Below are 27,927 nucleotides of genomic sequence, written 5' to 3'. Positions count from 1 at the left end.
TCTAATCTGCTCATTGTGCATACACTGTCTTTTTAAATTTTTTTAAGAATTATTATAAACATTGTTTAGAATATCTGAACCAACATCAAAGTATCCAAGGAGACCAGGCATGATGCCTTTGCATTTTCCAAAAAAATGGAATCCTAGAACTAGATGCCAACATGAATAAGATCTTCCTAAACCAGAAACTTCATAAATCCCTTGAAAACTGTTTAAGCAAAGATGTTTTGGAGAACTAAAAAATGGTTCAATGGAAACATTGATTTGTTTTTAAGCACGTCAAATTACTGAAAATCTAATGTATTTTAAGAAGATATTTCTAAAGTATTATTTATTGTACCAAGGTACCCATGGAGACCAAATACGTTTTTTCAGAGCATTTTTTAAAAAGGAGGACAAATGTCATGTAGTTACCCAGCATTGGACACAAAACGGCAACTGATTCTCTTTAACGGCTGCGATAGACTGGCCCATCTGTCTCGGCTCACTGGACCATCGTGAAATGATTATATTGAAAGAGAGCCTGTTTCAGGGCTTTACCCTGATGATGATTGCCTTAGGTAAGTATGAACTTCTTTTCTACTTCTGATCATCCTGTGATTTCTTACTGTTTATTTCATAGACTTTATTTTCATATGTGTCATGCACCCTTTCACAGGTGCCCAGCCCACACGGGCTTTCAAGACACAATAAAACACATACATATGAGTGGACACACACAAATACTCTTTAAATAAAGAGTCCTATTTTTAAGGTGCCAGGCCTTCATCTTTTAAGTAAGATATCAACTGCCCACTTACACTTATAAACTTCAAATTAAAACTGTTTAAGCTGTACAGTGCATTCCTATAAATGTACTGAAAATCTGAATCCTCAGATATCTTATCAATTTCTCTGGCCCAAGTATACCTGCTTGTGACATCCCAAAAAGGAAAGGTTACAATAAGACTTCTTCGTACAACTGATTGTGTGAATTTTCTAAATTATTTCTCATTTCAATTTATTATATCCTTCTTAGATTGCCAGTTTTTAAAGCTCATGATGCTTGCAAATTGCGTACGACAGTGGACGTAAAAGTAGAGACAAAAAAAACCCCAAATGAGGCAAGAGAAGAAAAAAGAGAAGAACTGAAGAAGAGACTTTTAGAGAAACTTGAGGGGGTAACTGGGGAAGCAGGCCAATCAAAGAGCAACAGGTGGAAAAATTGGTGAAAATAAAAGAGGCACCAATGAGATGCTTTCATAGTCAGAGAGCGAGAGAGAACACTGCACTGCAGCTCATAGTGAACAGTGGCCTAGGATGGCCACCAGGGGGGACCCAAGAGCAATTTATTTTTTCTTTTTGCCAGTATAAGAATAATTTCTACATGGTCAAATATTATTTTTAAAAAACAAACAAAAAACATCACAACTTTATAATAAAAATGTGTATTTTTGTTAATGTTATCTCATAGAAATTATTACTAGAAAAGCAGTTCCACTTAGGGGGCCTCCTAATGGCTCCTTATGCAGTCACTAAGTTTTGCTTATGTTGAAACGGAAGCCATTTCATTGAACCCTTTTTGGTGTCTTGTAACAAATGACACAGACAAACAGCAGGGAAGCAGAGGGTTGTCCCCTCAGACCATCAGTTCAGACCATCAGTTCCCAAAACCACCAAAAAATAAATAAATCTCGTAAAGCGCATATTGGATCAGTGCCCTGTTGCGCCACACAAAGGGTAAACAAATAGTATCTAAACTGAAGTTGTTCTGGTTAGCTTCACACGTATTCTGTGTCAATGATCTCTGGCCAATATTGCTGTAATATGTATAGGACGATCAAAGCTGTAATACGTTAGAAAACGTGTCTACAAAATATATCATTCACCATTTATGTTAAACACCACCATTTATTTTTCATGATTGTGATAAAGTCTATCTAAGCTAATGTTGTTTTTACATCTTGATGTTATTTATACTTATTACATTTGTGATTTTTCCTCCACAGGGTTAGGTATTGGGTTTTTGCTGAGGCTTATGGTTTCTGTAACTCAAGATCAAATGGACTGGATCAAATTCCCGGGAGATTTGTTTTTTAACCTGCTTCAGTTATTTGCTGTCCCTCTCATTGTGACAAGTGTGATGGCAGGCAAGCTAAAAATTCACACACTTCATGTGTTAACTTGTAAATGTTAGAAATGGATTTAAGAGATGCTCACTTTTTTGTGGATATTCTTTCCGATTGTATATGTAAGACTTATCTGACATTCTTACCATTTATTTTTTGCGGCTAAAAAGTGTTGAAAGTTGAAGATCAGCTCAGACATTTAGACTATTGCTTGGACACACATGAACTGGCATGTTGTCTTGCTCATCGCTCAGGCACCAGGTGAACTTCTGGTTCTGATCTCTTTTCTCAGAAGTAAGTGGATTAAACAGCAGATTGCCTGGGAGATCAGCCGTCTTCCTAACAACGTACATCTGTGGCTCCACCATTCTGGCCGTAACTCTCGGTGACTTTATGATGGGCGGCACAGTTTAACATAGATTTATCAAAACAGTCATAGTGTGTATTGTGTAATTGTTTTGACATGCTGCCTGTGACTGTGTTGCAGGAATGAGTCTAGTGCTCCTGGTCAAGCCTGGTATGGATCACACAACCGGCAAAACAACCGTTAACATAAATATGCCATCCTCCTCTATGCATGTGATTTTCATGGATCTTATTAGGTGAGAAGATAAGTGTTTAGACACAATTCCTGGTTTGCATATTCAGGTTGTAATTTGAAGAAGTCAAAATAGAGATTTTTGCTATCTCTGACAATTATAAATTAAAACTTTCTTGGTTTATGTGAAATTCTGATATTACGGAAAAAACATCCTCATGTTCCATCCATCCATTATCTGACATGCTTGAACGGGTGAGAAGCGGGTTCACCCTGGACAGGTCGCCAGGCCATTTCAGTATCCTCATGTTTTGTATCCTTAAAATTTACATGTACGTTTTTTTTTTTTCTGTCTGACTCTCCTTTGACTCGCATAGGAACGTGGTTCCAGAGAGCTTCGTTCAGGCTTTCTACGAGCATGTAGGTTTTTATTCAGCTCCACGACTCGTTGTGTAACTTTCCATGTTGGATTTGGAAAGTTTTTAAAAGGTTTCTTTTTGTTTTCTTGCAGTACAAGACAGAGATTGTTCAGGTTAAAATGAATATTCCTAGACACTACCTTGATCCAGTAATGGTGAGTATTTTCTTCTGATCTTTGTTCTTTTTCTAGAGCACCTTCCGAAAGTCTTTAGATCCCTGGAGCTTTTTCACATGTTGTCACATTACAACCACAAACGTCACTGTATTTTTGTTTAGATTTAAAACAGTGGACCAACACAAAAGAGTACCTCATTGCGAAGAGGAAGAGAAACGATGGATGGCCTTAAATTTCTTTCAAATTAAAACATGAAGGGAGAGGTGGCGTTTGTTCTCAGCCCACCTGAGGGGCAGGTGTGCCTTTCTGTAGTGGTGATGGGGTGTGAGGAGGGATACGTCACCAAGGAACAGACAGACAAGCAACCATGCAAAACACTTGTACCTGTTGAAGTGTTGACCCAACAAAAACATTTTTTGGGAAGAGGGAGGAACATCAGTTTTCACATTTTGCCCCAGATTTTCTGTTGTATTTAAGCCTGGATTTGATTACAGGGATCCATAATATGGTCATGCTTTCACCTGAACCATTCCATTGTAGACATGGACTGAATGTGACTGTCCTAATTTCACCCTAAATCTGTTCTATAAACGGATCATAAGGAAAACTAAAGCCATTCTTGCTGACAAATCTCACCCTTTACACGCGGAGTTCCAGTTTCTGCCTTTTGGCCTCTGGCTCAGACTTCTTAGTATGAAAAGTAACAGGTACAAGCTCTCCTTTGATCCTGCTGCCATTTCTCTTTTTAACGCAGGACAAGGTCGGGGGACTTGCATCTGATTGTTAGTGTTTGTATCAACTGTCGGTCGACATATACACTGCTGTACTCTCCCCATTATGTATTGATTTATATTTGATGTCTTTTTTGGTATGTTTTATTGTTTTTTATTTTTTAACTTTGATACTTTGTCATTTAGTTTTTATACTTGGTGTAACATCAGTTACCCATTTGGGACATGAATAAATTTGAACCCGAATCTGAATTTTCCTGGGCTTGGCTCCATCCGTCAGCTTCCCTGTCCCTGCAGAAGAAAAGCAAATGAACACACATGTGGATAACTGGATATACATTGGCTAATGAAGGGGTTACAGCATAAAGTTTAGCTTAATACACAAAATTGTTTTTAGATTTTTACATGTAAAGGTTTTATAAACCTTGAATATGTTTCTTTGCATCTCACAATTATGCAGTACTTTGGATTGGTATTTTGCAAACTAAATGCAAATAAAATGCATCAAAGTTTATGGCTTTAGTGGGACTTTTTGTGGAAAAGTGATATGTATTGTCCAACAATGTGCTGTACTCCTATGAAACTGCTCTTAGAGAGTTAGATCCAGCACATTTGTGTTTCTAGGCGCAGAATGGCACTGAGACACGACTGATGGGCAATTATGTCCCTGGAGCCAACATGGTAGGACTGATCGCCTCGTCTTTCACCATCGGCATCATGTTAAACAAGGCGGGACTCAAGGCCAAAGCCACTGTGAAGTTCATTAAATGCCTCAGCATTGCACTAAAAATCATTTTCAACTGGATCCTGTGGTAAGATCAAGCACCATATCATTTCTCTTTTTTTTTTTTTTTTTTTTTTTTTTACCAAATTAGATTCATTTTTATTATTAAAAAAAAATACTCTTAATTAGTTCAGATCAGACAAAAGGGCAAATCACTGGGACCATACCACTATTTACATAAGGAAGCTGTTTGTTTTTTGTTTTTTTTAATTTATTAACAAACAGGGAGTTGAAATAATTTTCTTTATACACCCATTTTCTTTAACCTTTTTTTTTTTTTGACTGTTCTTTGTTTCAGGTACTTGCCAATCGGCCTTTTGTTCCTGGTTGTGGAATACGTGTTGGACATTAGCGACTGGACCGTTATCATTAAACTTATCAGGCTTACAGGGGTCATTTTTCTGGGGTATGTCCACCTTGTTCATTTCAGCTTTGTTTCTACTGCTCTAAGGTGGCAGCACTGAACTCTGCATAAAAAGGAAAGAAATTGCTTTGAATGTATTTACAGTACAGTACTCCTCCTACTCCTTTATGCTTAGAGGATGAAAAGATCAGTTCTTATAAATGCAACCATTTTCAGTCCAGTTCATGCAGTTTTCTCCAGAAGTTCAGACCCTAAGAGGTTTTGTTATGTTTGCCAGTGAACAAACGGCATCGTGAAGACTGTTACAGTCCAGCCGGTTAGGCACAAGGACAAATGTATATAAAAAAACATTCTTTATTTATTTTTCTAAAAGTTATTAACAGATGGCCTTTAAAAGCAAATCTCAAAAATATAGAAAAATGAACCCAAAAGAAAATATCAAATAATGCAAACCTAACTCAGGATAGCAAACCAAAACTGACCTCCCACAATGAACACACCGGGGGAATTGACTGGCCTACACAAACGAAGAGGGGTGGGGAAGGAGTCAAAGACAAGCAATGCATAAACAACTAATTCAAACCAACACAATGCAAATGTAAAAACAGAACAACCCAACACCAAAAATGTTTTAGTAATTGTGCTATTAGTAGAGAGAGGTAGATTCTTCAGCCTGATGGACTGATGCCTGATGCAGTCCTCTCCCCCAGGAGTCCTTTAAAACTCAGCAAAACAAAAAAAAAAAATTAGTAATCCAAATATACATAAGGTGTTTACTAAATGTGTGCACTCATAATAGAAAACATCCTAATGCAATGCCACAGAAAACGTGAAATTATAAATACATTGTGTGAAAACATTTGAATGAATACTAACACTGGGGAAAAGCTGGAGGAACCTCCACAAAGACCAAGAAACCCATCTTCCTTCAGCACAAAGACTCTAAAGACAACGTTGAAAGGTCTAGATAAAAACTTATTCATGTGTTAAAATGGCAGAGTAAAAGTTTAAACCTATATTCAATCTGTGGGAAGCTTTGTGTTCACATGCAACATCCACTCTGACTGAGCTGGTGCAATTTGTTTCTGCAAATGTTGTTTCTATGAAAGCGTAAAGCTGGTGGAGACACAACCTGACAGGCTGCAGCTGGAACTGCAGCAAAAGGACTGAGACTGAATAGAGATGCACAAACATCTTCATAGACGTTACTGTGCAACCATGCATCATTTTCCTTCCACTTTACACTACTGTGTGTTAGTATATCATATAAAATCTCCCAAACACATAAAAAGTGTCAAAGTTGGAAGCTAGTGAATATTTTTTCATTGAATGTTTTTAACCATGATCATGGTTTTGTTGTCTCTTTCAGGCTCGCAATCCACTCCTTTCTTGTTCTTCCATTGATTTTCTTCGTGTTCACCAAACAGAACCCCTTTCTCATCTTCTTCCAGATTTCCAAGGCTTTGTTCACCTCAGCAATCTTGGCGTCCAGGTGAGATGTTCTGTTTGTTTGTTGTCAAAGTGTGACACTTTCGTAGTTTCCTCATACAAACGGTTTGCCAATAAAGGATGTGCTTTCTGCCAAAGCGCCGCCACTCTGCCTGTCACCATTCAATGCTGTGAAGCAAACGTGAAGGTCAATACGAAACTCTGCCGGCTCATGTTGCCAATGGTCAGCAGCATCAACATGAACGGGATGGCGCTGTATGAAGTGGTCGCTGTCCTCTTTATTGCCCAGATAAGTGACATCCTTTTGGATGTCACCCAGATCATCACCATTTGGTAAGCTGCTTCCTAGAAGTACCTGGAATTGAGAAAAGATGCATGCTGGAATTGTTAAGAGGGATACAGTTGTATGCTGTAATTGAGACAGAAATACTCATGAGCATTTCCAGCTGCAAACCAAGCACAATCTGTATTGTGCTTGGTTTGCAGCTTGACCTGTTGCATTTCAAGCTTTGGAGCCGTAGGAGTTCCAGCAACCGGATCTGCAACCACTATCCTGATTTTGACAGCTGTGGGACTACCTGCACATAATGCCTCCCTTCTGCTGGTCTTTGAGTGGTTTCTGTAAGTTTAACTTGATACTCATCACCTACTACTCTGTGTGCACAATTATTAGGCAAGTTTTAGTTTTGATCATATCATTTTTAAGCATATTTTCCAATTCCAAGCTGCACAATCTTGAATGCTTTTTGAATATAAACATGTCAGCTGGTGTGCATTTTTTTAATGAGGGAGTGTGGGCCTAAGGAGATCAACACCCTATATCAAGGTGTGCATAATTATTGGGCAGTTTCTTTTCCTCAGGCAAAAAGTGCCAAAAAAGAGATTTAAGTGACTCTGAAAAGTCCAAAATTGTAAAAAGTCTTTGAGAGGGACGCAGCACTCTTGAAACTGCTAAGATATTTGGGCGTGATCACAGAACCATCAAATGTTTTGCTGCAAATAGTCAAAGGGACACAAGAAACGTGTTGAGAAAAAAAGAGGCAAATTAACTGCCAAAGATTTGTGAAAAATCAAACGTAAAGCTACCAGGATCCCGTTATTTTCCATTGCTGTCACATTCCAGAACTGCAACCTACCTGGAGGGCCCAGAAATACAAGATGTTCAGAGCTCAGAGACCTGGCCAAGGTAAGGACGGCTGACCCCCACTGAACAGGACACATAAGTTGAAACATCCAGACTGGACCAAGACACATCAGAAAACAGACTTTTCAAAAGTTTTATGAGCTGCTGAGATAAGAGTGACTCTTGATGGACCAGCTGGATCGACCTGTGGCAGGATTAGTAATGGGCACAGAGCTCCACTTCACATCAGACACCAGGAAGGGTACTGGTACTGGCTGGTATTAAAGATGAACCAGATGGATCTTCTGGGTTGAAGATGGACTCAAAATCTACTCCCAAACCTACTGGCAGTTTTTAGAAGACATATTCTTCAAGGGTTAGGATTCAGGAAAAAGTCTGCATCTTTCAAGAAGACCATGATTTTTATGCAGGACAATGTGTCATCACATGTATCAAAGTACTCTGCTATGTGGCTAAGCCAGTAAAGACCTTAAAGATGGAAGAATAATGAAGTGGCCCCCTTCCTCACCAGACCTAGATCTCATAAAGAACTCGTGGGCCCTTCTTAAACGGGTTGGATTGACCGAGAGTTCTGTAGTTGTTCAATAATAAAATTAATCCTCAAAACTACAACTTGCGTAATAATTGTGCACACAGTGTTTAACCATCTAGTCATGTAGTCATTTTGGATGGAGTTACACTTGTCTGCTATCAAATGCTTGCAGTTATTTTTGGTCAGGACATAGCCCAACAGACTGCAGCTAGAACTGCAGCAAAAGGTCTCATTGAGACTGAATAGAGATGCACAAACATCTCTATTCAGTTTTTTCTGCAAACGAAAATACTAATACGAGTCTTGAGTCGCCTACTTGAGGGGAGAGCCTGTGTAGCAATGATTGATAAAGCTACCCTTGGAGACTGATTTTGTTACCAGGAACAACCTGAGCTGGAGAAGAGTTGGTTTATCTGGTTGTTGTACAGAGCGGGACAGAAAAACTTCAAGAAAAACATATTTGAGTCTGACAGCATGTTTGTTCTCCTCTTATGTGCTCTTCAGAGACCATTTCACTACCATAGTCAATGTGCTAGGAGACTGTTTTGGTGTGGCTCTCATCAATCATCTGTGCCAGGATGAGATCGTGATCCTGGACAAATCATCAAGGTAAATTAAATCATTAAAATGATGTGTTCATCTGCAAAGACATAATGTTGCTGAAAGTATTCACTTCTTTGTCCAAATCGATCAATTCAGGCTTTCCAGTGTTTCTCACTGCTAAAGGTCGATGAAATCCAGCACTGAGGCTGAACAAATAGGGTGCTCTCAGAAAGAACAGTGAATTTGAGCATGGTACCATGAGAGGATACCACCTGTACACTTCCACTCATTAAAGTTTGTCTACTGTACTCTATACCAGTGTGGATGTGTTGTCTGGAGTTTCAAATCCTGCCTCAAAAGTATCAGAAAAATGCAGCAAAGCCTTTCCTCCCTGGACTCTGGAATACAAACCATCTCTCCTAAGAGATTCTTCTGGTCCTTTGCATCGGATGTTTTACTCTGCAGAAGCTGCATTGCGTTCTTACTGATGTGAAAATGATAAAACACGTTGGTGTCCTAACAACTGGGTTTGTCTGTGGTCAGGACAACAGCTCTTGCCTGTCAGCAGTGTTTGAGGTGTACAGGAAGGCGGGTTGGGATTCATTATTTGGTACCGTTTACCAGAAGTCGGGCTCAGCCCATTTGTTTAAGTGACTGGAACTCCTAATGATTTAGCACACCAAGGCTTTTTTTTTACTATTTCAAGCTCCCATCCTTGTGGGAACAGTTTGAAAACGGCCTCTTCCTGTTCTCACATGACTGTGCACAAAGCAGGTTTAATAACATAGAAGAGTAAGTTTGGGGTAGAAGAAATTTACCGGGACGTGCTGTGGTGGCGCAGTGGGTTAGCACGCCCCACGTTTGGAGGCCTTAGCCCTCGACGCGGACATCGCGGGTTTGGCTCCCGGTCCCGGCAACCTTTGCCACATGTCCTCCCCCCTCTTCTCGCCCTCCTTCCTGTCTGCCTACTATAGAAAAAAATACGAGCCACTAGCTCCACAAAAACTCTTTGGAGAACAAAAAAAATACAAACTTTACCGGTTTGCTCACATCATATATAACCCCATGGATTGAGATTAGGATGTTGCTCAGGTGTGGGTGTGTGTGCGTGTGTGTGTGTGTGTGTGAAGGCAGATGAATAAATACTTTTGTCAACATTGTGCACATCCAATTCTGAACTATGTCAGTGTTCTCTGTAGTATTCACTCAGAGAGCCACATAAAAATGATCTAAATGGTTCAGAGCCTCTTCAGTTAGTAGTATGTTTCTATGAAATATTGAGTAAAATATGGGCTCAAGTTCTTGTAATGTAATATAGTATATATCTGGAATGTAGACTATTATAAGTCATTTTCACTGAGTAGAAAGACATGAGATATTTTGGTCACAGTTTGTCCAGATTATCCATGTTTTCCATTTTGCCTGTTTGCAGGGAAGGAATGCGTTCCACCAGGGAGCTCGAGCTGGACTTATTCTGTTTGGAGCCCGAAGAAGAGTTCATCCCTTCCTCTTCCTCAGGATCCATTTTATCTATGTGAGGGGATCATCTCAGCACCATATTAGCCCCAACGTATTAAGCCTCAGGACAGGAATGTCAGCATCCTGGGGTGTCTGAGCTGATCATTTCTTTGTTTGAATATAATTGTTGCTAGCAGGATGGTGCCATAGCAGTTTATTCATCTGTATTTAGTTTCTGTTTTATTTCAGTTTTTGCAACTTTTACATTATTTATTTATATTCACTAATTCATTAACACTATTCTAGAGTTTATTGTTGTGTGCAATGGCGTGTTTACTATGTGGACGTTACTGTTTTTATAAAATGAATTTTGACAATAGAAATATTTCTCCAGTGTTTCCTCACTTATCAACTGAGCTGCCACAGTTCTTCATCTTCTATAATGGATTTTCTCCCACTTCCAAATCCTCACGGTTTTATTACCTGTCATTACTTGCGTTAGCTATTTTTTTTTTTTATTATTTGGTTCATTTCATTAAGTGTCTCTAGTGGTTAAACGCCTTTCTTTCTGTTTTTAAGCTCTGTAACTTTGTGTCAGACTTGACTGAATGACAAATGCTCTATATACAAAATTTGGCTGATTGGTTGATACAATAATACTTTGCAAATAAATACTTTTCTTCATGTTGCACGAACAGATTTACGGCTTTCAAATTCAAAATAACTGAATTAAATCTAAATGTCATTTTTTTACGAGTGAACACATGAACATTGCATAAAATCTTTTCTTGAGATCAGCTGATTTTAATAAATTGCCAGTCAACTTAAAAGTTAGTCTTTAATTATGTACGAGAAATTTAAAAATAATTTAGCCTACCACTGTCATTAAGTGTCCATAAAGTGGACCCTGAAAAAGCAGTGCACAGAAAACAGATCAGCCGAACGCTGACACTGGAAAATGGAGCCCTGTCTTTACTATGTTGCCTAAGTTATTCGTCATTTCAAGGACAATCACAACATCCTTGGGGGTTTATCGCCAAGCTCTGCACCTTCTGCTCGAATGATAATTAAAAACACTGCGTGATCTGCCTCGATCATTTGAACTCCCTCATCCTTTGACAAAAAAGAAAAAGAATACGTCACAGATATGCCTTGCATCCATATTTACAGCACAAAATCTTTGTTGTATTACTGTAAAACAGTAATATCATTGGAAACTTTTGAGGCATGTTTCCTTCAAAATGCTGCACAGAAAGGATCCTACCAAACAATACATGAGGATGTATATTATCAGAGTGCTGTGTGGTATTAGTTCTCTGAAACACATGATGTTTTGCATTTTGGTCAAATTTTTGAGTATTGAGTCGGGCAGAGGGGACAGACAAGTGGATGGAGGAAGAGGATCAAAGTGAGCGGGAAGTAACGTGAACATGAGAGTCAGACACATGTGGTTTTTTTTTATTTACAAATTACTGCATATAAATGAGACACTGCAGACGAACAAAGACAGGTATTGATCTACGAGAAAACTTACACTCAATTAGAGGACAAACCACCACAAAACCAGAAAATAAATACAATGAAATAAAATGAGGAAAAAAAGGAGGTACACATTAAAATGAAAATATTTAAGACAAAGACAAAACACAGAAGAGAACCAAGTGGAGCTTATTAAGGGATTTTTCAGGAAGATCAGAGTGACCAAGGTATGGGGGGGTAGAAGAGGAGTGAGTGAAGGGTGTTCATATTACGTAGGACCTGGTGAGGTTATTAATGTGAGATTTGAAGGATGGTTTGCTGTCAAGAATGACTAGCCAGACTCCTGGCTAGTCATTCTGGCTTTTTTTTTTAGCCAGACTCCTGGCTAGTCATTGGTGGAATCATCAGAAGCAAAAGAAAAACTATCGGTACATATTTTTTCAGAAACTGGGTCAAAATACCCAGTTTCATGAATAAAAAGTCCATCAAATAAAGAGTTTTGTGAGGTGGTGCTATTATTAGAAAAACAATGTCTTTTTAGTTTTATTTGAAATAAATATTAACCTTGTTTAGCGTTTGAACCAAAATCAAGGTATCCAAGGAGACCAGGAATTCTTTTCCAGGCATTTTCCAAAACATGGAATCCAAGGACTGGTTGACAAAATGAACAAGATCTTCCAAAACCTTTTTAAATTACTTAAACGCTGTTTTTAAATAAAAATATTTCTGTGCACTGGAAAACCGATTAATCAAATTGACTCAATGGTAGCATGATTGGCTCTTTAAGCACATCAAATTACTGAAACCAGTCATAAGTTATGTGTGTTATTTGTGTTGCCAAGGTATCCATAGAGACTTACCCAGCATTGGACACCAAACAGCAACTGAAACGGCTGCCATAGACTGGCCCATCTGCTTCCTGAATCACAGTGAAACAAAACAATGGAGGAGGGTATATTTCAGGTCATTTGCCTCTTGTCGGTTGCCTTAGGTGAGTATTGATTTCAGTAGTATATTTTGCTGCATAACGAGACGGGGGTTAGCGGTTAAACACGTGTGCTTAACCTGGGCTTTTAACTGAAATGAGTTAAAACGTATTTTAAATATGACATCTAATATGCTAACGAAATGTTTGGTGAAATGGTGAAGTTAAGCTGCGTTTCAGTGCAGCTCGAGTTCAGCATTCTGACAACTGAAGGGAGGAAGCTGTTTTTGTAACACACCAAACAACGACATGTTCACATTTCCTGATGGCACAGCTATTCTCTGCCTCTTTTCAGACACATCACATTTCACCACCGACAGCAGATTAAAAACTGTTTTCAGCGGCGGTGGTAACAATTTCTAATTCTTAATATCTAAAGATCACAGGAACTTATTTTTGACCCGAAGGCAATAGGTGATCACTCACCAGTGGTCATCCATAATCAACTAATTGCCCAGGTGGAATCTTACAAATACCTTAGGATACACACTGACAATAAACTCTGTCCGCAGCAGCGACTACATTTTCTGTGCAGGTTGGGGTTTTTTGTGTTAGTCAGAAAGTGATGCTGCTCTTTCAACATGCTGTAGAGAGACCAGACCTTCATTAGGTTCAGCTCTGGTAACCCATCTGTCCAAATGAAGGCCAAACTCATTTGTCTCACGCAAAGAGCTATGAAGCTAGTGAAGGTCAAGCAGTATGCCTCACTTCAGAGGCATGCTCTGAAGTCGCAGCCATGAAAGGTACTCTAGGTAAACAAAATGTTTACTGTAGGTAATTTACCTACAATTTCCTGTAGGTAAACTAATTGCCCAGGTGCCCAATTTACCTACAGTTAATTGTGACTGTAGGTTATGGTGTTTAAGATTTTAACATGCTTCTTTTATACTTTATATCTCTTTTAATTGATTTATTATAGAAGTGGTTTTATGCGTAAAGTCTTGGATTTGGATGATGCAAGAGCCAGAATTTGTACCCAAGGCAAATTTCCTTTGGGACACTGAAGTTAGTATAATCCTATTTGAAGGTTGAATATGAACTGATTTGTCAGTCACAGCTGACAAAAATTGTAAAAAAAAAAAAAAAAAGAGAGAGAGAGAAACCCCCCCCCCCCACAAAAATGTTACTTCGTAAGATATTAGCTGTCAGTTAATAAATGTACCCTGTTTTTATAATAATGATTTTATTGACTTCAAAAGTTTCTAACTTAACCTACTTGTCTTTTATCAATATAAGTAATCAGATTTAACTTTTCCAAATACCTTTCAAAAATCTCTCTTTAAAATTACTAGCATTGTTATTAAGTTATTTTCTATACTAATTTTATGCTCCTTAGTTTGATAAAGGAGATAAGAGGTTTTTTTCTTGACAGCGATCCTTTCAATATTTGATCTATTGAACATTTTTTTAGTACTGTGAAAGTTGTTGATTTTTATCCCATCGTTACCATTTATAAAGTCGCAGTTTTCTACTATAATCTACTATATAATCTATGCTTATTTATTTATTAGAACTGCCTATGAGAGTTGCTATTTTTTCAATTTCACTGTGCTTTCTTGCATAATGACAATAAAAGTAACTCTGAAGCCGATAATGATTGAGGAAGTTGTTCTGCAGTCGATTCATCATGAACCATTGTGTTATCGCCATGCCAACATACTATTTTTCTACTGTCTAATTAGGCTGACACACATCTAAATTGTTCAGCTTTTAAATGTATATAGGATGTTGGATGCATTCAAGTCAAGTTCAATAAACGAAGAGATTATTGAAAAGTTCATTCATGTTGGTAACTCAGTTAACAAGCTTATGAATGTTTTCAAACCTTAATTTCTTTGATAATAATTTTCTAACTAATGAAAACAAAAATATGTAACATTTGTACATCAAACCAATAAAAACATGTTTTTTAATAATAATAATAATAATAATAATAATAATAATAATAATAATAATAATAGTTGGCATAAAGCCTGTTTAAAGGCTATTTTTGAAAGATACTTTTGAAAATAAACAAGTCTTATTAGAACATATTCTAAATAGAGGGATTATTTGTTTGCAAACACAGCAGATGCGCGCGCAGCTTGACTGCAAAAACTAGTCGGGCCGGCCTTTGAACGCTGACTGGTTGTCATGGTTACCCGTACTAATGTTGCTGTTTTAACATCAGCTTGCATGTTTATCAGTCTGCGGATTACATCCGTTTATCGCGCGATAAAATAAGTTATGCTGCAAAGTTGACATTAGTGAACGAGACGCATGTTAACGACCCGGAAGCATTAAATGCAGGCGAGTCGGATTTTAATTTCTAGCGATTTTGTTCACGGTAACATCATCAGCTCTCAATGACATATGCGAGACCCTCTAAATAAAGACAGAACAATAAGGGTACCGGAATAGGGTTTTCCTAAAATTTAAGTTTTTTTTACCCAAAATAAAATAAAAGCAAATATTTTTTTTTTATGTTTTAAAGGGATTTATATTTAGAATGCAAACGACAAAATAAAAAATCTTTCTAGTTTGGTCACAAATGGAGGGTAAATGAAGATGTCCATCAAGGCAGGTGATAAACTAAGGCTTCAGAAATAATACCTTTTTTTTTTTAAATCCAGTGGGTTGCACGGGAGGAAGTGCGAGGTACAGAGATGGTGAGCTAAGCGTGGAACCTCCTTCAACTGCAGAGCGCGCAAAACTGCGTGTGAGAGTTGCGCCGGGCGAAGAGATCTGCGCTGGTGGGGAGTTGTAAATTATTTCATCAGCCTAATTGTAAATAGGTTAAATAATTAGAGTCTTGCCTGCAATCTGAAGACAAGATGCGCAGTAGAGTGGCTGCTGACTGAACGTGACGTTGACTGATAGAACCTGCAGGCCATGTTCTGCTGCATATTACACTGAACCTTGTTTTATCTGCTAACTTACACTCCTTTTCCTCCAGTTATTGAATGCATTGTGTAAACGACACGTAGCCAGTGATTATTTTACACATGTTTAGGAAATAAATGCCAGATTTCCTGTTTTACTTATGCAGCGTCAGGGTTATGTTACCTATAGACAATAAACTGAAAAGGAATTTCCGAAAAAAAATATCTACAATAGATATCATTTTCTATTTATATTAAAGCACTCCCATTTATTTCTCATGACTGTTACAAAGTATACCATAGCAAAGGTTGTTTGTTCATCTTGGTGTTTTTTTTTCTTCATATCTATTATGTTTGTGATTCCCCTCCACCTCCATAGGCTTAGGCACTGGGTTTCTGCTGAGGTTTATGATTTTTTTAAGGGAAGATCAACTGAATTGGCTCCGAATACCAGGGGATATGCTTCTCAACGTGCTTCAGATGTTCGCTGTGCCCCTCATTGTGACAAGCGTGCTTGCAGGCAAGCCAAATATGAATCTAGATACTTGAAGTATTAACATATCATTGTTATAGAGGTAGATTTAAAGGATGCTCACGCGTCTTTTTGTGGATATTCTGTATAAATATTGCTCGAAACCCTTTATATTATATTATATCTAGACGTTAAGCTAATTTCACATTCACAGCATTTAGTTCCTGTGCTTTTGAAACGTTTTAAAAGATGAAGATTAGTTCAGACATTTAGACTATTGTTAGGACACATATGCCCTGGCATGTTGTCTTGCTCATTCCTCAGGCACCACACCGACTTCTGGTTCTGCTCTCTTTTCTCAGGAGTGACTGGATTAAACACCAAAATGTCCAGAAAAACAGCCTTGTTCACAGGAACCTACATCTGTGGCACCACTCTTTTGGCCGTAATTCTTGGTAACATTATTATGGTTAGCAGTTATTAATGAAGATTTATGAAGACTGTCGTAGTTTGCATTGTGTTATTGCTTTTGATATCCTGCCTGAGATTTTGTGTTGCAGGACTGTTTCTGGTGCTCACAATCCGGCCTGGTGCGGGAGAACACCTAACACAGGAGAGCAATAAGGGAATACCAACCTTCTCCATTCATGTGATCCTCATGGATCTTTTAAGGCAAGAGGACAGACATTTAGACACAATTTCTGCTTTTGTGCATATTGCGCATATTGTCACCTTCCTAAAATACTGGTCTAAATATGTTTTTTTATTTTTGCCAAAAGTTATTCTGGCAAAGAAACACAACCTCTCTATTGCCAACAGATGATTTAGGCAAAGAGAAAAATTACGTTGGGCAAAATATGATAGGCCATTATTTTTAGGAAGGTGATTTTGTTCATCTTGTAGTTTTTTTCATAGAGGATTATTGACTTTTATTATCTGAGATAACAATTTAAACTATTTTCACCTATGTGAAATGATGATAAGAAAATAATATTCTTTAACATTTGGCTCAGTTTTTTTTTTTTTTTTGCAACTCTCCTTTGACTCACATAGGAACATGTTTCCAGAGAGCTTCATTCAGGCTTTCTATGAGCAGGTATGTTTTTATTCCGAACCACAGCTCAGTCTGTAACTTTCCGGGTTTGGACAGTTTCCCAACAGTTTCTGTTTTTCTCCCAGTACAAGACTGAGATTATTCAGGTTAAAAGAGAAGATTCTGGCCCTCCCCTTCATCCAGCAGTAGTGAGTATTTTCTTCTGATTTTTGTTCTTACTCTGGTGAATTCTCCAAAAGTCCATAACCTTTCAGTTTTTCACATGTTGTCACATTACAACCACAACCTTCAAAGTATTCTGTTTTGTTTAAAGTAGTCGGCCACCACAAAAGAGTACTTGATTCTGAGGTGGAGGAAAAAGGATGGAGGGCTTCAAATTTCTTCTAAATTAAAGCCAGAAAGGAGAGGTGGTGTTTGCTTTCAGCCCACCTGAGGGGCAGTTGTGCCTTCCTGTAGTGGCCTTTGGGTGGGAGGTGGAGTACATCACAGGGGAACACTGGGACACAGCATAAGCAACCATGCAAACACTCGTTGTACCTATGGGTTTCAACAAGAACAGTTAACCCTACGGTAATGTTTTTGGTCAGTGGGTGGAACATCATTGCTTACATCTTGCCACTGATTTTCTATTGTATTTAGGCCTGGATTTGCCTAGAACGATCCAACAGATGGTTATGCTTTCACCGAGAGTGGCTGTTCGGCTGCAAGGGGAAGATTTTTCCTACTCTCAAGTCTTCTGCACCCCTGAAACAAGTTTTAATCCTAGATTGTCTGGGTTTTGGCGCCGTCCGTCTTCCTATGAAGCAGGCCTGATGGCATGGGTGGGATTGGAGGTCATTGCCCACTCACAGAGTCGGCTGTGCTAACATGTCTTAATGCGTTTTTCTGAGTCCCCTTAAAAGCAACATGAGCCCTAAGATGCTCGCGCCAGGTGTATGTGCTGTGTGGTGAAGGAGACATGCTGCTGCTGTACAGAGACACGTGTGTTAGAATAATGGCAGCAAACCAGCAAAAGGCAAAGACTATTTGCACAGTTTTTCCCCCCCTAAGCTAACCGACTGAATTGAGTAATGCTGTTGGATGCGGATAATGCCAATGCCAAAATATTACGTTAAGCTTGATAGGAATTTTGTTTTCTATGTTCAAAAGTACAGTAGGTATTACTGGCTACGTTACATAATCAGTAACTTTTGGGGCAAAAGGTACTTTGTAAGAGTAGTTTTACTGTTCTGTACTTCTTTCTGTTACTTGAGTAATATTATTATTGCGTCTCTGACTGGGGTAGATTGATTATGCATTTACGTCCTTATTGTGTAATTTTCTATTAATAAACATGGTTATCTTATTTGAAAGGTAACATAAATGTTTATTTATGTATTTATATTAAAGTACTAGCTCGCTTACTCTCCCCTCTCAAAATGAGCGAATGCCCTCCAGTCCTCTGGAGCCGGGGCTGCAAAAGAAAAGCAAATTAACACAGACGTGGATCCCTGGATGTACAGGGCTACTGAAGAGGGTACAGCATAAAGTTTAGCTAAATACACAAAGAAATATTTGGGTTCTATGTACTGTAAATGTTTTTGTTTTTTTTACAGTTTAATTTGTTCCTTTATATTTCACAATTATGCAATGCTGTGAATTGGTCGTTTCCAAAAAAAAAATAAAAATAAAAGCTAATTAAGTACATCAACGTTAATGGTTTTAATGTGACTTATTGTGAAAAAGTGAAATGCATTGTCCAACAAGGTGTTGTATTCCTACAATATTGCTCTTAGAGAATTAGAGCCATCATTTCTGTGTTTCTAGGTGCAGAATGACACTGAGATGAAACTGGTGGGCAGTTATGTTGATGGACCCAACATGTTAGGACTGATCGTCTGGTCTTTCACCTTCGGCATCTTGATAAACAGGGTGGGACAGGTGGCAACAAGCACTGTGAAGGCCATTCAAAGCCTCAATGATGCAATAAAAATCATATTCAACTGGATTCTGTGGTAAAATAAGACAGTATATCATTTCACTCTTTCACAAAATTAGATTCATTAATAATGTACAAAACATTCCTTTAATTAGTCCAGTATTTTTTGTTTGTTTGTTTCAGGTACTTGCCAATCGGAGTTTTGTTCCTGATCGTAGAAAACGTGTTGGATGTTCAGGACTGGGGCGCTGTCATTAAACTCGCAAAACTTTCAGCTGTGATTGCTCTGGGGTATGTCCACTTTTTCTGTTTTATTTTTTTGGTAACACTTTATTTGAAGGGTTGTGCATAAGACTGTCATGACGCCGTCATAAACATGACATAACACCTGTCATGAACATGAAGGAATCTTTATGAATGTTTGCAACTTTTAATGCAAAGTTGCACTAAAGGTTGCTGTAAAAGTCCATTAAAAGTGTAAACTTTGCATTGTTTGGTCAATAATGACCCTATTAATGCAAAATTCTATTAAACTTTCCATTAAAAGTTCACTAAAAGTGTCAACTTTGCATTAAAAGTGTCCTTATTTACCAAATGACACTTCATACCAACAGTCATAAATATTCATGAGGACTCCATGTTCATGACCGTTGTTATGTCATGTTAATGCACACCCCTTCAAATAAAGTGTTACCAACTTTGTTACTAAACTGATGCCACCGCTGCTAATGCATTTTGTTTAGAGGATGAAGACACTGCAAAGATCGGTTCTTATGAAAACAATTATTTCCAGTCTCTTTATTCTGATATCTTCAAACACCCAATTCAGGTCATGCAGTTCCCTTCAGACGTTCTGTTTGGCCTCAGAGGGTTTTTGGGTGTTTTTTAGAGAACATTAGTGAACAAACAGCATCATGAACACCAAGAAACTCAGCAGACAGATCAGGGATAAAGTTCGGTTAAAGAAGGGTTAGTTTCTAAAACTTACCCAAGCTTTCAGACGAGGAAGAGGAAGAGGGTTAGAGTTATAGATGTGGATATAGAAAATACTAGAAAATACTAAGAAAGATTGTTAAAACCAAGTTAACAGGAATAGTAACTTATTGGATGATGCTACAGCTGTAAGAGGGCTGGGCGTAAAAATAAGTTCATACTTCTACCCACTCCTTTGAATGTGTAAATATACTTTACTACTGTTCCTCTTTTGTTCTGTTTATTTTTGTTTTCAAATTATTTTGTTTGAACAAAACTTTGTTTATTCTTTTATTACACGACATTCAATAAAGACAAACCTAAACTTGACTCATCTCAGAGTTTGAGCTTCATAAAGATCAACCCTCGAAGAATATTTGTTAGAGGCTGCAAACCACTTTAGACTGTGGCGAGGTCCGTCTCCTTTCAGCACGACGACTCTAAGCCTACAACTAGAGAGCGTGGAATGGTTTAGATCAGTTGTCTCGAGCTCCACTCCTCAAGGGCCTTTGTCCTGAAACTTTTTAATGTTTGGATGTCAATATTGGCTCATTAGCAGATCTCTGTAGATCTTAATTGCCTGCTAGTGATGCAGTTAAGCTATTTCATTCAAGTTTGTTTGACAAGGGAAACATCTAAAAGTCTGGTACGCAGGCCTTTGAGAACTAGAGATCACTAATTTGGACCAAAGCTTACTCATGTGTTAGAATGCCCTAGTCAAAGTCCGGCCTAAGTCCGTTTGATAATCTGTGGCAAGTTGTGGAGCTTTGTCTTCACTCTCAACATCCATTTTGGACTTAGTCCTTTTTTGCGGAGAAGAATGTACCAAACGTTTCTATGAAAACGTAAAGCTGGTGGAGATATAACCCAACAGGCTGCAGCTGGAACTGCAGCAATAAGTTGATCTAAAGTATGGACTCAGGGAGGATGGTAACAAATACACAAACATCTTGATAGATGTTGTTGTGTGCAACCAGGCATTATTTTCTTTCCACTTTACAACAATGCACTATTGTGTTAGCATATTGTAACCCAGAAGAGAAAGCCTTCTTTTTTCTCTCTCCTTTTATTCAGATCAACACACTTGCGCTCTTTTATTTTTTAAAAAAAGAGCCATCAATTTCAGCATTATTTTTTCCACAGCCTTGCATTCCCAAAGTGCAACTGATAATTCATTCCAAGTCACCGTCAAGGTGACAGGATCGCGCATCACGCCTCTTCTTTTCAAAATATTTTTTTTCTAAATAAAAGAGCGCAAATGTGTTGATGTGAATAAAAGGGGAGAGAGAAAAAGAGAAAGTTTTCTCCTCTCAGTTATAATATCATATAAAATCTCCCCAAATACATTGAACTCTGTGGTTTTACTGTGTGCCCTTTGAGATCTCAAGATATAAAATGTATTCTAAGCCAAATTAATTATTATTTATCATTATTATTACAAAATGCATAAAAGTGTCACTGTGGAATGCCAGTGAATACTTTTGCTTTGCGTGTCTTCAACACTGAGCGTGACTATTGTCTCTTCCAGGCTTGCAATCCAGTCCTTACTTATTCTTCCCATGGTTTACTTCACGCTTGTCAGAAAGAATCCCTTTGTCATCTTAAGGAGTACCTCTAAGGCTTGGATGACTGCAATTATCATTGCGTCCAGGTGAGATGTTGTGTTTGTTGTCAAAGAGTGACACTTTTCCAGTTTCCTCGTACGAACGGTGCACCAATAAAGGATGTGTTTTCTGCCAAAGCACTGCCAGTCTGCCTGTCATCCTTCAATGCTGTGAAGAGAACCTGATGGTCAATGGGAAACTCTGCCGCCTCATGCTGCCCATTCTCACCAGCCTTAATATGAATGGGACTGCGGTCTACGAAGTGATCGCTTCTGTCTTTATTGCCCAAATGAATGACATCACGCTGGATGCTGGCCAGATAATTGCAATTGGGTAAGCTGCTTTTTTGAAGTGCCGAGGAAGCAGCACTTCGTGGAATTCAATTTCCACGAATTTGAATTCCACGGAAAGGCTTTATTATGGTTGTGTGTTGTACTTTAGACAGAAATGCTGATAGAGACTGTGCTTGGTTTGCAGCTTGACTAGTTCCATTGTCACATTTGGAGCTGCAGGGATCCCAGCATCAGGAGCTGTGACCACTATCCTGATTCTGACAGCTGTGGGTCTGCCTGCAAGGGATGCTGCCATGCTGGTCGTAGTGGAATGGGTTCTGTGAGTTCAACTTGAAACTCAGAGTCAACCACTCTTGCTTAAAACGTACTTTCATCATCAAACCATGTAATCAATCTAGATTGCGTTACGCTGATCTGCAATCATGAAACTTGCAAGGGATTTTGGCCGGGTCATGATTTTTAATTTGCATGTCGTCAGGTACTGGGTTGTTTTCAGTTGTTTTAGGGTTTTGGTGATTTTACTCTAGTTTTGTCTCGTTCTTTGATTATATCAGCCTCTTTTCTGTTTTACTTTAGTTAATTTTTCTTAGTAATTCCAGTTTATGTTTATTCATTCCTTGAGTCTAGTAATTCTTTGTTGCTCTTAGATTCATTCTCTTAGTTATCATATTTACTCTCCCTCACCCCTTGCTGCCATTCTCTCTCTCCTCACACCTGCAACCCGTTAGCCATCAGCCTCATTCAATTGTTCCAGCAGTCAATCTCCCAGTATTTATATACCTCTTCTCCTCTTAATACCTCAGTAATACCTTGTTGTCTTTACACCTGGATTCGAATTTTTGTTCTACCCTGGCTACCTGTGTTGCCTGTAGTTTTTATTATTATTATTATTATTATTTGGCTGTGGTAGAGTGAGGGAAAGAAAATCTCTGAGGAAAAACATAGTTGAGTAACAGCATATTTGTTTTCTTCTTCTGTGCCCTTCAGAGACCATGTCAGGACCGGGGTGAATGTAGTGGGAGACTGCTATGGTGTTGTTCTCATCAATTTCCTGTGCCATGATGAGCTGGAAGACCTGGACAAACCACCTAGGTAATTTAAATCATTAAAATGATGTGTTTATTTGGAAAGACATAGTGTTGCCAAAAGCATCCCGATCCAAATGACTGACTTCAGGTGTTCCAGTCGCTTCCTCTGCTATAGGTGTATAAAATCCAGCACTGAGACTGAACAAATAGGGTGCTCTGAGATGATAGGATGCCACCTGTGCACTACATCCAGTCACTGCATTTCGTAAAATGGACTCTAGACCAGTGTGGACATGTTGTCTAGAGTTTCAAATCCTGCTTCAAAAGAGACAAAACAAATTTAAAAAAGATGCAGCAAAGACTTTCCTCCCTACATTCTGGAATACAAATCACCTCTCCCAAAAGCTTCTCCTGGTCCCTTACTTCTGCTTTGAGCGTTTTCACATAAGCTAGCTGCCAGGCTGCAAAGAAGAAGATCCTCCATGTAGTAATTACAATGGCTTTAAATTATTTGCTGCTCCTTCCGCAAACTAAATGAAATGTACCATTCTTGTTGTCTCAGGCAAAATTTTAAAAAAGATACATTAAAAATCCAACACAGCTATTTCAACTTCTGCCTTCTAATAAAACAGTGGTTCCCAAAATGTGGGGTGCGCCCCCTAGGGTGGGCGCAGTGCCATTGCAGGGAGTGCGGGGGAAGCAGTATGGATGAATGAAAAAAAAATAGTTACACAAAAGTGTTTCACTGTAAAGATGGTTTGTAGTTTTGTTGCAACCTGAAGTGTGAAATAAACTTCAGTGGAGTTTGAAAACAAAATATGTGTTTAGGTTTATGTCTGGTTGAACGATGTGTGTGCCCAGTTGATTCGTTTTTTCTTTTTTGGGGGGGATTTCATTATAATCCATAGGGGGATAGCCCAGAAAGTCTTTGGGAACCACTGTAGTAGAAGATGTGGGACAATAAAGGGTCGAACAAACGGGCTTGGTAAATGTGTTTAATACCACAGATTATTGTTGAACTAAAGAAATATTTCAAATGACTATTCTAACTGTAGCAGGAGCTGTTCTACATAGTCAAACTGGGTAAATATCCTATTGTTTTTTTTATTATTGAATTCATTCTCTGTATTTAAAAACCTTTTTTGTATTTTTAGTCCCGCTTTTTATGATTTACTCTGCAAAAGGTGCTCCTCATTTCTCTATGAAATTTTTGCTATGAAAATGACAATACACTTTGGCGTCCTAACAACTGGGTTTGTCAGTGGCCAGGACAACAGCTCTTCTATGTCAGCAGTGTTTGAGTTGGGCAGGAAGGCGGAGTAGGAATCATTATTTTTGGACCGTTCACCAGAAGTTCTGCTCTGCCCGTTTCCTTCAGTGAAAGGAACTCCTAATGCTTCAGTACACCGACGAATTTCTTTTTTATTTCAACCTGTTCCCCGTAGGAACAGGTTGAATTGTGCAAATAAAGCAAAGCAGTGTCCATAACATGGATGAGTATTTAACCGGTTTGCTCACTTCACGTCTAATCCGTTGCACTGAGAATAAGACAAATGTGTGTGTGAAGGTAGATGAGTGAATACTTTGGTCAACATTGTGCAAATCTCTTTCTGAGCTGTTAGTGGTCTATGTACTATTCGCTCATAGACACACATCACAATGGTCTAAATGCCTCAGGGTGTCTCCTGTTTGTAATATCTTTCTTTGAAAGGTTTAATAAAATATTGGATCAAATTATAGTGAAAATAAATCTTGAACAATGATTGTCATAAGTCATTTTCACTGATATAGGGTACTTTAGTCACAGTTTGTCCAGATCATTACACTGGGTTACAAAAAAATATCTTTTGGAAGTTGTCTATCTTTTTCAACTGAATTAGGATTATTTTTGCACCGCTGAATCCAAAAATGACATCCATTTTTCTCAATTAGAATAATTAGGTTTTTATTCTAATATAATTTAGAGAAATCTGATCCTCTGACTGAATTGATTACATTTCTGTGACGTTATCAGTTCATTTCCGTTAATATTTCTCATCCAAAAAAAATTGTAGGAGGGAAAAAAAACAATTGTTTTCTAACAGAGTCTGGTAATTAAATGTTACAAACTTAGATTTCTGTAACTTGAATAGTAAACACTGATAAGGGTAAGTATATGTGAACTGAACATTACGTCTGCATTGTGCAAAATTCTCCGTCTCTTTTCTGTCCTGATGGAGTCTCTCCTCCTGCTCATCACTCGTTGATCAGATTCTCAGGAGTCTGATCAATATGTGAGAACAAGTCACGCATTCTGACGCTCATGTTGCATCCATAGTTCAGAAAGTCGACCTGATTGAGAACAAACAATGTGATTTTTGGATTCAGCTCATCAAAATGATCCTAAAACAATTGAAAAACCCCAGACAATTTTTTTGGCTGTTGACCAGAGTTATTTACCCTGTTTTCCATTTTACATGTTAGCATTGATAGGGTTCGTCCCACCAGTGAGCTCGAGTTGGACTTAACCTGTTTGGAGACTGACCAACAGCTCAGCGCCTCTCGCTCCTCCTCCGCTTCCTCAGGATCCATTTCACCCAAATGAGGGGATCATCTCAGCACCATATTAGCACCAATACATTAAAACCTCAGGATAGGGATGTCACCATCGTGGGGTGTCTGAGCTGATCATTTCCTTGTTTGCGTATAGTTATTATTGCTAATAAGATTGTGCCATATCAGTTTATTCATCTGTATTTAGTTTGCATTTTATTTCTGTTTTTGCTAGTTTTCAGTGATCTCTATTCCAAATTTATTGATCTTTAAGTTGTTAATTGTTATGTGTTTGAAGGTAATTCACCTTCGCTGTACTAGATTTTATTATTTATGCTTTTGAATGTTTACTATGTATGGACTTTTCTGTTTTTATAAATTTGTTCTTTCTACTTGTAGATTACAAGTAGGATAGAAATATTTCTCCAGCATTTCCTGACTCATGAGCTGCCACAGTTCCCCGTCTTCCATAATCGGTTTTCTCCCACTTCTGAATCCCCACTGCTTTATTACCAATAACTGGTTTTGACCTTTTACTTTATTTGGTTATACAGATCATTTCACTGTGTGTCTGTAGTAGTTAAATGCTCATCTTTCTGTTTTTAACCTCTGTAACTTTGCATTTCACTTGAGTGTATGACCAATGCTCAATATACAAAGTTTGACTGATGCAATACTTTGTGAATATAATCCTTAACGTTGCATGAACATGTTCACTGCTGTCAGACTGAAAACAATTGAATTGAAAATACATTTCATTTTTATGTACGAATGCATGAACATTACATAAAATCATTTCTTGAGAAGAATTGATTTTAATAAATTGCCAGTCACTCTGCTGCTGTTGTAGGAGAGTCTTTTTTTGTATTATTAATTTTTTTTAAAGAGTTGGCTGAGAAGCAAACTTTTGACCGGCAGAGGAAGCTTTATAAAAGGGCAAAAGACTAGATGAGGACAGAAACTTATAATCGGCTTAATGAAAAAGGAGATAAATGATCCAGTTTCTTCCATAAATTCTCTTATCTATAAAATCTCCCAGAAAATGAATGTGACAAAAGTTTATTATGAGCATAGGATGATCTTGAATAGCAGCAAAACTTTGAATTTAAAGCGTAAATACTTTTGGACTCCCAAATCACCACAATGAATGGAAATACTCTGCTTCCTTAATTTCATCCTAAATGAAATGATTTAAAGTTTTCTGTTGTCATTAGCTGAAGGATTTCATTAGCCAAGAGAAGGATTATCATATATTAACAGAAATAAAAACTTAGTCTGCGCATAATTAATCTATATAATGTGTTTCACTTAGGTAATTGAACTTTTCAGTATTCTAATTCATTGAATATGAAAGTGTAATGAAAAAGACTGGAGATGCAACAGTGACGCGCCTATGAGAAGGTTCAGAGCAGACTGGACTTCTTGAGGAAGCTGAGATCCTTCGAGGTTTGCAGCAAGATGCTGCAGATTTTCTATAAATCTGTTGAGAGCGTCATCTCTTCTGCCATTAGCTAATGGGGCAGCAGCATCAGAGCCACGGACCTAAAAAGGCTCAACAGCCTGATAAAAAGGCAGGTTCTGTCCTGATTCTATTCTGACGATGACTGTGGAAAGAAGGACTCTTCATTGGATCAAGAAAATTGTAGACAACCCTGACCATCCTCTTCATCAGGCTGTCTTGGAACTGCAGAGTGTCTTCAGTCAGAGGCTTCTTCAGATTCGCTGTAATACAGACCTCTACAAGAGAGATTTCCTGCCAACAGCCATCACTATCTACAATAACTCTTGAAGACTTTGAATTAATGACTTACAACATTTAATTTCCCTTTGGGATCAATAAAGTGATTTAGAACTGAATTTGAATTTTGAATGAAACAGATTCTCTCCAAACAAAAGAAATGTTACCCTGGTCCCTCCACCACAGTTAAAAATCCTGACATTTCTCCAGGAATTTAGACAGACTTTATTTTCATTCATTGGTGCATTTAAAATGTACATATTGGGCAAAATGTCATCGCAAGACTCCAATAATAATAAAATAAATAAGTAATAGAAAAGTATCAATATAAATATATATAATAAAAATATTAATAGTTTAGTAGTCTTATAGCATAAGGGATGAAGCTGTTCTGGAATCTGGTTGTTCTACATCTGGAGCTGCTGACCCTTTGGCCAGAGGGCAACATGGAGAATAAACCATGGTGAGGGTGGAGAAGTGTTTTGTAATTCGCCTGAGCCACGGTCAGGCAGCGACTGGGAACAGCGTAGAGCAGGGGTCTCAAACTCCAGTCCTCAAGGGCCACAGTCCTGCAACTTTTAGATGAGCCTCTGCTGCACCACACCTGAACAGAATAATTAGGTCATTAAGGCTCTGGAGAACTGATCTACACAAGGAGGAGGTCATTAAGCCATTTCATTCCAGTGTTTTTGTACCTGTGGCACATCTAAAAACTGCAGGACAGCGGCTCTTGAGGACTGGAGTTTGACACCCCGGGGGTAGAGGATGGAAGGAAGCTCAGTCCCAATGATTCTCTCTGCTGTCC

The 27,927-nt window shown here is 38.2% G+C and overlaps 2 protein-coding genes across 2 annotated transcripts; both read left to right on the top strand.

The window, feature by feature from the left end:
* Positions 1-502: 502 nt before the first annotated feature.
* Positions 503-10,523, top strand: LOC102217761 (excitatory amino acid transporter 3-like). Its single transcript, XM_014469153.2, has 14 exons — positions 503-560; positions 1,989-2,129; positions 2,401-2,493; positions 2,596-2,709; positions 3,002-3,066; positions 3,158-3,214; positions 4,537-4,724; positions 4,995-5,102; positions 6,430-6,552; positions 6,648-6,842; positions 6,996-7,130; positions 8,690-8,794; positions 9,024-9,026; positions 10,161-10,523. Exons 1-14 carry the CDS (start codon positions 503-505, stop codon positions 10,264-10,266), a joined length of 1,491 nt encoding a protein of 496 aa, XP_014324639.1. The 3' UTR covers positions 10,267-10,523.
* A 4,674-nt stretch (positions 10,524-15,197) lies between these two features.
* Positions 15,198-26,216, top strand: LOC106699659 (excitatory amino acid transporter 3-like). Its single transcript, XM_014469173.2, has 13 exons — positions 15,198-15,213; positions 15,891-16,031; positions 16,346-16,438; positions 16,544-16,655; positions 17,037-17,079; positions 17,163-17,225; positions 18,844-19,031; positions 19,139-19,246; positions 21,456-21,578; positions 21,670-21,864; positions 22,009-22,143; positions 22,812-22,916; positions 25,316-26,216. Exons 1-13 carry the CDS (start codon positions 15,198-15,200, stop codon positions 25,434-25,436), a joined length of 1,443 nt encoding a protein of 480 aa, XP_014324659.2. The 3' UTR covers positions 25,437-26,216.
* The last annotated feature ends 1,711 nt before the right edge of the window (positions 26,217-27,927 follow it).

The sequence above is a fragment of the Xiphophorus maculatus genome, chromosome 1, assembly GCF_002775205.1.
Source record: "Xiphophorus maculatus strain JP 163 A chromosome 1, X_maculatus-5.0-male, whole genome shotgun sequence".
Classification (NCBI taxonomy): Eukaryota; Metazoa; Chordata; class Actinopteri; order Cyprinodontiformes; family Poeciliidae; genus Xiphophorus; species Xiphophorus maculatus.
The sequence above is the reverse complement of the archived record's forward strand: the minus strand, read 5'-3'. Positions and strand labels throughout refer to the sequence as shown.

What these genes read in the sequence shown, in the direction of transcription:
- LOC102217761 (XM_014469153.2), top strand. Translation starts at nt 503, where the DNA reads ATGATTATATTGAAAGAGAGCCTGTTTCAGGGCTTTACCCTGATGATG. An exon ending in TCAGCAATCTTGGCGTCCAG is followed by an intron (nt 6,553 to 6,647) that starts GTGAGATGTTCT and finishes TTTCTGCCAAAG; the next exon opens with CGCCGCCACTCTGCCTGTCA. An exon ending in ACCCAGATCATCACCATTTG is followed by an intron (nt 6,843 to 6,995) that starts GTAAGCTGCTTC and finishes CTTGGTTTGCAG; the next exon opens with CTTGACCTGTTGCATTTCAA.
- LOC106699659 (XM_014469173.2), top strand. An exon ending in TGTGACAAGCGTGCTTGCAG is followed by an intron (nt 16,032 to 16,345) that starts GCAAGCCAAATA and finishes CTCTTTTCTCAG; the next exon opens with GAGTGACTGGATTAAACACC. An exon ending in TCAGCTGTGATTGCTCTGGG is followed by an intron (nt 19,247 to 21,455) that starts GTATGTCCACTT and finishes TGTCTCTTCCAG; the next exon opens with GCTTGCAATCCAGTCCTTAC.